Source organism: Sus scrofa, chromosome 13, assembly GCF_054392235.1.
Source record: "Sus scrofa isolate SSC_HxYL_T2T_F1_AM1 chromosome 13, Sscrofa_HxYL_maternal_Yorkshire_Landrace_v2.0, whole genome shotgun sequence".
Lineage (NCBI taxonomy): Eukaryota > Metazoa > Chordata > Mammalia > Artiodactyla > Suidae > Sus > Sus scrofa.
In genome coordinates this window covers 161229445-161241785 of record NC_139395.1, presented here as the reverse complement: position 1 = coordinate 161241785, position 12341 = coordinate 161229445, and the positions used below count along the sequence as shown (strand labels likewise).

Genomic DNA, 12341 nt, shown 5'->3' with positions numbered 1-12341 from the left:
GAGGTTGCGGGTTCGATCCCTGCCCTTGCTCAGTGGGTTGACGATCCGGGGGTTGCCGTGAACTGTGGTGTAGGTTGCAGACTTGGCTCGGATCCCGCGTTGCTGTGGCTCTGGCTTAGGCCGGTGGCTACAGCTCCGATTGGACCCCTAGCCTGGGAACCTCCATATGCCGCGGGAGCGGCCCAAGAAATAGCAAAAAAAAAAAAAAAAAAAAAAAAAAGTAGAAATGGGAAATTATGCCAGAAACAGAGTAGAACCACCTAGCAGATCTGAGACAAGGTTAAAAGATGAGGAACAAAGCCCAAGACTAATATGGATGAGATGAGAAAGGTGGGCCAACAGGACAGGGTTCTGTAGGATTCATGCATTTGGATGGAAAGAAAATAATACTGGACACCAATGGGCACCACTGTTTGGATTCCCCCAAAAGCGAGCCCTGGGTAACTACTCTCCAATAATACTATTTAACAGATATTTATCTCTTTCTTGTAACTGTCACAATCAAAGATTATTTCCCCAAAGATTATTCCCCACAATCAAAAATTAGGATATTAAAAACTTTACACTCTATCTGCTGGCCTCTCCCTGGGAACAAAATTCAAGCTGCCATTAGATGAATTAAGGTTTTCCAGCATTAGAATGAAGGAATCATTGATAAAGGAACTTAAAGTGACTATAGATGAAGGAGAGTACATCATTTTTTTAATGAATTTTCTGAGCCTTGTTGAAAGGTTGTACCACAGATAGAAAAAGTGGAGTTTGGGGAGAAAAACTATGTGGAAAGTAGACACATTAAATAAGACTGGCAAAGGAGCATATCTAAGCAACTTGGCAATGACCTAAGGTTTCTGTAATTTTTATAATCCAAAAATAGACTGGTGGAAGGCTTATGGTTTGACATATAGATCAGAATTTGCCTTGCTGTTCCTGTAAATGATTGAAAATCAACATTGAAAATGAAAGCCAGAATTACAAACTCCATTTTTTGTAGAGTTAGAAGCCATTAAAACCTCAAAACAGAAATGAATGGCAGGGCTGGCTGGTGGAAGGGCTGGCAAAATGAGTAGAAATCGAACAAGGATGAGTGCAGGAGGAAGCAAGGGGAGGTGACCAAGCAAGGAGATATGCCAGCCGGAGACCTCAAAAAGAGCCAGCTGAAAGTTTTGTTTGACAACCCAGGGTTTTATATGTGAGTTTCCTCAGCTTTTTCTTCTTTCTTGCCAATGGAAGTAGGAAGCTGTGGTACCTCTCCTCTCCAGATGAAACAGACTGCCTCTTGCAAATACAGCTTGCCTCTCTGGTCCTTGTTTACCCTCACCTTCTCTGTGAGATTGGAAACACAATATGGAAGCCTGCAAATTGTGTGATTGTACACACAGAACATCCATAAGAACTACCTACAATTATTATAAATTTTAAGAGTTATGCATGGTTAGTACCTACAAAAACAATACACAAAACTTAATCATTGGAACTCTTATTTTGGTTATGATGAAGTAACTAGATGGAGTACCCGACTATTTTCCTACTACAATTTTGGAATTTTTTTTTCTTTTATTCCCCCCTTTTTAGGGCTGCACCTGTGGCATATGGAAGTTTCTGAGCTAGGGGTCGAATCATAGTTGCAGCTGATGGCCTACACTACAGCCACAGCTATAGCCACAGCAACAAGGGATCCAAACACATCCATGACCTATGGCACTTGCAGCAAAGTGGGATCCTTAACCCACTGAGCAAGGCCAGGGATTGAACTCACATTTTCATGGATACTTGTCAGATTCTTAACTGGCTGAGCCACAAGGGAAACTCCCAATTTTGGAATTATTTAGTTCTCCCTTTAATTCCATTTTTGCTTCATGCATTCTGATGATGTTATTTATACACATAATATTTTATGATATTTTATGATAGTTATGTCTTCCTAATGTATTGCTCCTTTTATCATTATGAAATATCCTTCTTTGCCATAGGTAGTACTCTTTTGAAATCTATTTTATCTGGTATTAATATAGTCATTCCAACTTTCTTATGCTTACTGTTTGCATATCTTTTTTCATTCATTTACTTTCAATCTATTTGTACCATTATATTTAAAGTGTGTCTCCCGTAAACATCACAGTGAGTTCTTGCTTTTATTAGCCATTCTGATCACCTCTGCCTTTTTACCTAAATGATCAGTCCATTAACATTTAATATAATTATTTGTATAGTTAGATTTTTGTCTAACATTTCATTATTTGTTTGAACCCCTCCTACTCTTCCATGTCCCCTCTATTTCTCCTTTTCTATTTTCTGTTAGATTGTTTATCCTTATTCTTTTAGATTAGTTATTCTTCAAAATTCCATTATAATTTCCATTGGCTTTTTAGCTATTTTTCTTTGTTTTCTTTTTTAATAATTGCTTCAGAGATTATAATGCATATCCTTAACTTTTCAGTCTATTTGGTTAATACTATATATATACATCTTTCATCAATTATTAGACACCTAGTCAAAAACTCAGTAAGATATAGATCATCTAAACAATACTACCAAACATCCCAACCTGATATTTATAAAGCAATATAGCTGCCAATATAAAATACACACTCAAGTGTATATACCAAGATAGATCACTTGCTGGAACATAAGAAAAGTTATAATAGATTTTAAAAGACTGAAATAATACAGAGTATGCATATTCTCTGATTATAACAGAAGCAGATTAAAAATAAATTACAGTAATATATCTGGAAAAGCTACAAACATGTGGAAATTAAAAACACACTTAAAAATAATGTATTGGTCAGAGTTCCCATCATGGCTCAGCAGAAAAGAATCTGACTGGTATCCATGAGGATGCAGGTTTGATCCCTGGCCTTGCTCAGTGGGTTAAGGATCTGACATTTGCCATGAGCTGTGGTGTAGTTTGCAGACGCAACATGGATCTGGCATTGCGGTGGCTGTGGTGCAGGCCAATGACTACAGCTCCAATTCAATCCCTAGCCTGGGGAATTCCATGTGTCATGGGTGCAGCCCTAAAAAGACAAAAAAAAAAAAAAAATAATGTATGGGTCAAGAAGTTAAAATTAAATTAAAATTAAGGAAATGAGAAAACATTTACAGTAAGTGATAATTAAAATATATCAAAATTTATGGAATGCAGCTAAGAAAATGCTTAGAGGGGGATTTATAGCTTTCAGCACACATAAAAGAAAAAAAGCTAAAAATTAATGATATAGGAGTTCCCACTGTGGTGCAGCAAAACAAATCCAACTAGGAACCATGAGGTTGCGGGTTTGATCCCTGTCCTTGTTCAGTGGGTTAAGGATCCACTGTTGCCGTGAGCTGTGGTGTAGATTGCAGACGTGGCTCAGATCCCACATTGCTGTGGCTGTGGCACAGACTGGCAGCTGTAGCTCCGATTAGACCCCTAGCCTGGTAACCTTCATATGCCATGGGTATGGCCCTAAAAAAGCAAAAAAAAAAAAAAAAAAAAAAAAAATTAATGACATAAAGTTCCACCTCAAGAAACTAGAAAAAGAAAAGAAAAAAAACCCAGAGTAAGTAGAAGGAAAATAATAAAACTAACAAATAAAACAATAAATTATAGAAATATTAAAATATTAAAACTATTAATAAAATAATAAAAATAGAATAATATAAATAATAAAAATGAAAGAATCAATGAAATTAAAAACCACCAAAGACTAGAAAAAATTAGCAAAGCCAAAATCTTATTCTTTGAAAATATCAACAAGACAGATAAGCCCCTAGCTAGGCCAACCAAGAAAGAAGAGAGAAAAAACAGAAATCTCCAATATGAAGAATGAAAATAGATCCTACAGAATTGTGCCAACAAACTTTACAATTTAGAAGAAATGTACAAATTCTATGAAAGATATGAATTTATGAAACATCCCAAGGAAGAAACAGTACAGCCTCTATTTATTAAAGAAATTGAATTCACAGTTAAAATTTTTCCCACTAAGGAAATTATATGCCTGGATACTTCGCTGGTGCATTCTACCATACATTTAGGGAAGAAATAATACTGATTCTACACAAAATATTTCTGAAAATAGACAAGACCAAAATATTTCCCAATTTATGGTATGGGGCCAGCAATAATTTAATACTTTGATAAGAATCAGAAGTCAGTGTCTTAGTAACTAACAGTCCTTCACTCTTGTGAGAAATGCTGGATGGTTTGGCCGGAACTATGGGCCCAAGTTTCTTTGCATATGGAAGTTCCCAGGCCAGGGACTGAATCTGAGCTGGAGTTGCAATCTACACCACCCCCTGTGCTGGGCTGGGGATCGAAACTGTCCCTGCCACTGCAGAGACACTGTTGATCTCATTGCACCACAGTGGGAACTCCCTAAGTTTCCTAATAGGATTCCGTTATAGCAGAAATCCCTTGTTGGGTATGGGGAGGTGTCTACCTTAATCTCTCTACCTCCATAGAAAACAGGAAATAGATTCCCTCTGCTTGAAAGTTCTAAAGGGTAAGATGTTGTGCAGATACTTTGGCAAAACTAAGAACAAGGTAAGATCTCCAGGGGGAGGGAAAAAAGAAGCCTCAGGTATACGGCTGAACCAGGATAAAGACTTCTCACAGCACCAAGATAGAAGGTTTCAGGGTGCCAGCAAACTATTTCATATTAACATTCAGGATCCTAAAACCCATGACGTATGAATTAATTTATGAGCTGAGCACAGGGCCAGGCTACACCTGGTAAGACCTACCCCTAAGTAGGTCGAACATAAGAAAGGGAGACTCAGGCAGTGCTAGACAAAGGATCATTGTCATTAAACCCAGACACCCAGGAAAATGCTGCAAAGGACTGAAAACTAAAAATGGACAATCCTGTGTCAGAAATATAGAAAGTAGAAAAGTGGAAATGTAAAAACTAAAGAGAAGCAAACTAAAGCTCTTTAGAAGAGTGATATAATCATATTTTTTTTAGAAAGATAACTCTAGTAGTGGTGTGGATAGAAAAAAGTGAGTAAAGGAGTTGCTGTCATGACTCAGCAGAAGCAAATCTGACTAGTATCCTTAAGGATATAGGTTCAGTCCCTGAGCTGTGGTGTAGGTCGCATATGCAGCTTGGATCTGGCATTGCTGTGGCTGTAGTGTAGGCCAGCAGCTACAGCTCCAATTCAACCCCTAGCCTGGGAACCTCCATATGCCATGGGGGCGGCCCTGAAAAAAAACAAAGAACTGAGTAGAAGTCCTCATTGAAAGAGCCCAAGCAAGATAAGAGACACATCTAACATAAAATATGATATGGAGAAAACATGGATTAACCAGGAATGCCTCAGATAGACTGAAAGACTCTAACGTAGATCTTGTAAATGAAGTGATTTCCCCAGGACCTGATCTCTTCTAGGTAAATAGTGAAAATTATATTCCTGAAACTATATTTAGGATTAGAACTAAAAAGTCAAGATTCCACTAAGCTACTTAACACCATGGTGCCCAGTCAGAAAGAGCCAGCCTTCTTAAAAATCCTGTTACAAAATTCTTCACTTTCCCTTCTATCTGCTATCTATGATATCCTTCCACGTATGTTATCCAATTTGTTCCTCAAGCAGCTCACAGTTATCATCTTAATGGGTGAAACAAATTGAGGCTCAGAAATGTGAAATAATTTATCCAAGATCGAGCATCTCTAAGTTACCACTTAGTATTTAGTCTTAGTATTGGGTCTACCACCCAGGACTCAATACTTAAGTTCAGCTCTCTTTCCACTGCACTGTATTAGAGTCCATGGAAGACTCTATGTACCCTGCAGGGAGAACCAGACCAGATGTGAAGATAGGTCATTATCATCATTGAGATCATGGTAACTTCTATGTTCCAGGAGCTAGAGATAAATGATTAAAACACAGATGGCTCTTAACTTAGAGTAAGGGAATTAAACAAGTAAATCATTCTATTGTATAAACTTAGATATGTACTCTTTAAAAATTATTTTACCTAAATTTAATAATAAATACCTTAAGTATATATTCTAATCTTTACTTACCTCTTGAGGTAGATCGAGAGGAATGAGTCTGCCTTCCATCACCCTTCAATCTATCTGATTTCCTCCCACCAGAATCCTGATCATCTGGTTCCCTCATTTTCTCTGTAAGCACAAAATTGAGACAGAGAAAGGGATAGAGCTGTAAAATAAACATCATTAACAGATTCTTTCCCCCTAAACGATTTCCATAAGTACCAAACACCACGTGTGTTGACAATCATATGTTTGCACAGTATCCAAAAGGACTTCACCAGCAGGAGAATACAGCTGCCATCAGACCTCTGTAGAATGACAAAATGCAGTCAGCTATTCCCTTCCTCCAGGCAAACTTGTCATTGTGGTGCCCTCTGGTTTTCCAGGGGTCCACCATGAAACACCATTTAAGCTTGTTTTTTCCCTAAATGTTCCACCATGAAGATGAACCCTCCAACACCCTTCCTTTGGTTCATCCCCTTCTCTCCCTCCTTCCCATCATCAAACTTCTCTGGTGTTACTAATCAATTTCAAGTTTTAAATATTAGTTGAGGACACTTTCTACACTTCAAATCTCATGCTAGGCACTAAATTACAGTATCAGAACAATATGGTCTCTAACTTTGTGGAGGTGGTTTAGAAAGATAGGTATTAAACAAGCAATTGAAATCGAATGAGTGCTACAAAAAAAAAAAAATAGGATGCTGTGGGCACATAGAGCAAGAAGATGAAACCATGTCTGGGGTCAAAAAGAGGCATTTGAGACACAGATGAGGGAGTTCCCATTGTGGCTCAGCAATAACGAACCCAACTAGTATCCATGAGGACGAGGGTTCAATGCCTAGCCTCACTCAGTGGGTTAAGGATCCAGCATTGCTCTGAGCTGTGATGTAGTTGGCAGACACAGCTCCAATATGACCAAGGGCCTGGGAACTTCCATATGTCACAGATGTGGCCCTAAAATGCAAAAAAAAAAAAAAAAAAAAGAGAGAGAGAGATTGAGAGGGAGACACAGGTGATGAGTAAGGTTATCCAGGCATGGAATGGGAAAGAATGTATTAGGCAGAAGGTGCTTCAGAGAGAGGCTTGTGTCCTTGAAGGGCTGAAGGCAGTCTCTTGGCCAGAGCAGGAGAGTGAAATGGATATGGAAGAGGAGGCAGGTAGCAGATCATAAACTTGTCTCCAAGCTTTGCTAAGAAGTTTAGAACTTATTCCTATGGCAATTGAAGGAGTTCCCATCATGGCACAATGGAAACAAACTGACTAGGAACCATGAGGTTGTGCAGGTTTGATCCCTGGCCTCGCCCAGTGGGTTAAGGATCTGGCATTGCTGTGGCTATGATGTAGCCCGGCAGCTTTAGCTCCAATTCGACCCCTAGCCTGGGAACCTCCATATGCCATGGGTGAGCAAATAAAAAGCAAAACAACAACAACAACAACAAAAAGCCATTGAAGTATTTTAAGGAGGGGGATGACACAGCAGGTTTTCTCTGTCCTCTCTCTCCATTGCAGCTTATCTTTGAGAACACCAGCTATGTCTTCCTTCTAAGACTGCATTTCTTTACACTAAACATCACACATTTCTCAACATTCTTCTGTGGCAAGGCTGGCAGGCAGAATAGAAAAATGATTCTATCTGGATCAGATCTGTGGTTAGATTCAGGTTTGAATCCCAGTTTTGCCACAAAAGCAGCTAATTAAACATTACATGAATTCCTCAGTTGTAAAATAGAAGTGAAGAAAAAACTACTTATAAGACTGCTGTAAGAATTAATTCAGTTAATGCATTATTACAACTTTCTGGTCTCTCAAGAAAGAGGAGGATTCCAAAAGCAGACATGAGACACAAAACATCATCAGTTCAGGAGAGTGCAGTACATCTACTACCTGCCTTCATCTGGACATTAGTTTATTCCATTCGTTTTCTTTCAGTAACATCATAATGATACTGTCTCTTGATTTTGGGGACAACAGTACGTTGACCAAATGTTTCTCCTATAAAAGATTGTGAAGAAAGATATGTCCCAAGACGATACTCATTAAATTTCATGTTTAGTACTTTGGAGCCATTTTTCCGGGTTACCAAGATGATGTTTTACCTTTTAAAATTTGTGTGTTTTGTGTGTGTGTGTGTGTGTGTGTGTGGTATTTTTTCTTTTCTTTTTTATTTTTGGGTTGTTCTCTCCTGCCTTTTTTTCTCCCTCTCCCCCTCCCTCCTTCCTTCCTTTCTCTCACCTGACTGCAGAAAAATACACCAGGGTTTGTGGGCATATGTGTTTTTTAAAATGAAAATTCTATCATCCAGCACATTTCCTATTCCTTCCAATTTGGATACATCGCCTTGCTTTCTATGTTCATACAAGTGACTCAGTTTAAAATAATTAATTTCAGTAATTAAATTAAAAATATAATTGACATCATATGGCAATGTCAGTTGTTGCAGGTTGGTTGCAGATTATCACATAGTGTGGGTAAACATGTTCAGATGGCCACAAACATAACTAAAGGCCATTTTCTCCATTGCTTTCAAGGTTCTTCATAATTTAAATCAGTTCAATTCCTAACACTATTAAGCATCTTTTTTTATTTTTTGTCTTTTCTCTTTTTAGGGCAGCACCTGCAGCATATGGAAGTTCCCAGACTAGGGATCAAATCAGAGCTGCAGCTGTTGGCCTATACCACAGTCACAGCAACACAGTTTCCGTGTATGCAACCTACACCACAGCTTGCAGCAATGCCAGATCCTTTAACCCACTGAGCAAGGCCAGGGATCGAACCTGAATCCTCATGAATACTAGTCAAGTTCCTTAGTGCTGAGCCACAACGAGAACTTCAATTGAGCATCTTTATACACAGATGGTACTAGGCTGGCACTGCAGCAGATGCACAGGTAATCACTACAGAGCCCCCTATTCCAAATAGTTTACAGTCTAAGAAGAGTAATTTCAGTTCTTTAAAATATAGTCTCCGAATAACTTCTCTTTTAAATCACTGATTCAGATCAGTGTGAGGCTGACCAGAACTAGATGGCCTGATAGTCATGATTAAAGCGAGACTCAAAGATTTTCTTGATAAAAGTCAATATTTAAGGTATTGGAAGGAAACTAAACTACTATCTAAGTTGCCTTGATGTGTGCCCCACATCGGTGAAGGAAAGGCAGTCAGTGGTTTGCCAACAAGACCAAACTGTTATTTTTATTATTGTTAATCAATTAAGAACTAAAAACGAAAATTTTTAATCTGCAAGTTTGAGTAACACTTTAGTCTATAAACAGGTATGGTTTCAGTTTCCTATTGCTGACATATACAAAGTTAGTAGCTTAAAATAATACTCTTTCATTATCTCCCGGTTCTATGGGTCAAACACCCAGGCACAGTTGTGACTCAGCTGGTTCTCTAATTGGAGTCTCACAAGGTGGAAATCAGTGTTGGCAGAGCTCTATTCACATCCAAAGGCTCACTTAGGTTGCTGGCAGAATTCTGGTCCATGTGGCTGTAGGTCTGAAGTCCCTGCTTTCTTTCCGGCTCTAGTTCAGTTGTTCTAAGCTTACAGAGGCTGCCTGCATGCCCTGTCCCCCTTCCAAAACTGGCAATAGTACGTCAGAAATTTAATCTCAGTTTTAATCTCTCAATAATTTCAATCTCATAGTTTCTTTCCTGCTTCCCACCAATACAAGCTTCATGAAACATTTCTTGTCTGAATACATTTAACACTCTATACCCGAACCTTAACAGGGTATAGTTTCTAATGAAGAGCCCATAAGACCTAATAAATTTACTCATAAATTCATCCTCAAGTGGGAAAGAAACAATTATAGTAACTGAAGCACTCTGTAAACAAAGGATTTGAACCACAGCAAAAAGTAAAATGTTTTCAAGACAAAAAAGCATCCCACTTTATTCTGTGCTATCATAGACAATAAAATCCTCAAGTGGTTAATACTACTATTCAATAAACATTACTGTCACCAGGCCAGGTAATGCTGGGTTGTGTACGGTATGGAAGAATGCAAGGAAGTAGAACCCAAGGAATTTGCCCTATTTTCTTTTGAACTAGTGATACGGGACAGAAAATACTGAGATCCTTTCTTAGCTTTGGGGGTCACAAAAGGTGACTGAAGAACCTGCGAAAAGTGGGTGAACAGGTCAGGTAGGAGGGCTCCTGGTCTCCTGGAGACCAGCAGTATAACAGATGAGATGGGATGAGGTTTGCTTTATTCCAAACCTTATTTTCCTTTAGTTTTTTTTTTTTTTCTTTCTGTTTTTTAGGATGAAAGGACTGAGAAATTGCATTATAAGCTGGTAAAGTTTTGATGCCAGAGACACTTGGGTTAACATCCAAGTTTGGCCAAGGGAAAAGGTAAACTTGGCCAAGGGCCATGCCACTAGCATCCCTTAACCTGCTAGTCCTTTAATATGTAAAATGAGGATGTAAGGTTGTCTGGCAGAGTTATTTTAAGTATTAAATGAAATCTTTTATCCACACTTTTCAACTCCAGCTGCACTTTAGAATCACTTAGAAAACTTTTTACAACCTACTTTTCTCAGGCTCTCACTTCCTGTGTAATTCTTTTGTGCAGCCAGGGATAGGAACTAGAGTTAAGGACTGGGGGTTTATATAAAACTCCTCATAGATACTGGAAAATAATGGTGGTTTTTACTATAATTAACACTCACTCTCTTTAATACATTTAGGGCTCAATAAATATGATCATGGAAACTTCAGAGTTGAAAGAAGTTTAATCTGGTCCAACCTCCCACCTGCATACAATCCCACATCTACAACTGGAGCCCAGCACCAGCACCACTAGAAGAGCTGTCTAGTATGTTGGTCAGGCTGAGAATAACAACTAGAATCACGCTGACTGGGCTCAACGCCCAGCTCTTCCCTCTTACTAGTTGTGAGGTGTTGAGTGTTTAACCTCTCTCTGTTTGTCATCTGTAAAGTGCAGTACCTACTTCACAAGGTCGTTCTGAGATCTCAAAGAGTTAATACAGTAAAGCTTTCAAAGAACAGTGTGTGGTACTTGGTACATAAAATAGCTGAAGGAATGAATGTATTAATTCCTGAACAAATGGACAGATGAAGGAACGCTTCAAGAGATGATTAATCAGCTTCCATGTACACATTTCAGGTAAGAGGGTGAGCTGTTAATGTTCTCAGCTCTAGTTCTTAGTAAATTCATTTTATATTAAATGAAGACTTCCTCCCTGCAGCTTGGATCTATTCAGCCCTTAATTCTTCTGGGAAGATATATTCTCTGTTTACTATAGCCATTCAAATAATTGTAGCTGGTTTACTTTCCTCCCCAAATTCTCTCTTTTCCCAGCTAAAGCATCTCAGTTCTTTCAATTATTCCTCACTAACGTGTCTTCAACTCCTTTTAACATCTGGATAGCTCAAGAAATTAATTCCCAATGCATCATACATCTCTCCCAATGTTGTACGTCCTTTGAAGGATCTGGACACTTTCCAGAAGATATGAACGATAACTTTACCTGTTGGGGACACTGTATTCCTTCAAGGCAGCCTAATATTACATTATCGGGGGGGGGGGGGCAGCAAGCTCATCATATACTGACTCATCATAATCCTTTCGTAACCAACTAGAATGACTAAACCTTATTTGTGTGTTCCTAACCATGTCCTGTTTATACAACTGAGCTAGCTAGGTTTGGGAGTCTATTTGCAGAACGATCTTAAATTTATTTTCATTTGACTCAGGCTCATTGGTCCAGCCTGTGGCTAATTCTGTTAAACAACTCATTAGGTAGACTGTCACGTTTTGCATGTGCTATGCACTTTACCTGCGTTACCCAATTTAATTGTAACAAGAACCCCCTGAGGAAAGCACCACCACCCTCCCTTTCAGAGATGAGGAAACTAAAGTTCAGGTCAACTTGCCTAGTGTCACACAATTAGTGTGGGATGGTGCGGCTTGCTTGACCACAGAGCACAGAACTCAGACACTTCCCCCACGGACTCCCTGCTTCTGGTGCAGCCAGGTCCAATTCGGACTCCCACTGTCGGCTGTCTTGCTCCCCCGCAGATTACAAGCTCCTTGCTGGCAGAACCACTCTTGTCCACTTTGTAACTGCAGAGTGTGGCTACATGCCTGCGAATGCTATCACTTCAAACGTTTGTGGAACTGATCCGTAGAAAGGAGAGGAATGTCTCAGCAAAGTCTGGAGAACAGTGGTTCAGCATAAGAAAGGTCCAAGTGGGTTTCACTGCTCCCTGGCTCGCTAACAGATTTGAGGGGGAGGTTATGGGAACCGTCAAGCTGCTGGGGTCAAAACTTACCGAAGGCACTGATCTTCGCGGAGCGTCCCTGGTCACATCAGCCCAAGGTCTCC

At 39.2% G+C, this 12341-nt stretch overlaps 1 protein-coding gene across 5 annotated transcripts in view; it reads right to left on the bottom strand.

Moving 5' to 3' along the window:
* Positions 1 to 12341, bottom strand: part of CFAP44 (cilia and flagella associated protein 44) — a 139999-nt gene extending 127658 nt beyond the window's left edge. For all 5 annotated transcript variants that reach the window (XR_014824806.1, XR_002337897.2, XR_014824807.1 and 2 more), the window contains exons 1-2: positions 12289 to 12341; positions 6012 to 6113 (exon numbers count right to left, since the gene is read on the bottom strand). Coding sequence is in view for 2 of the 5 variants with exons in the window: in XM_021070360.2 (XP_020926019.2) it covers positions 6012 to 6108 (97 nt within the window). In the remaining 3 variants the exon portion in view is untranslated. The remainder of the gene's footprint in view (positions 1 to 6011; positions 6114 to 12288) is intronic.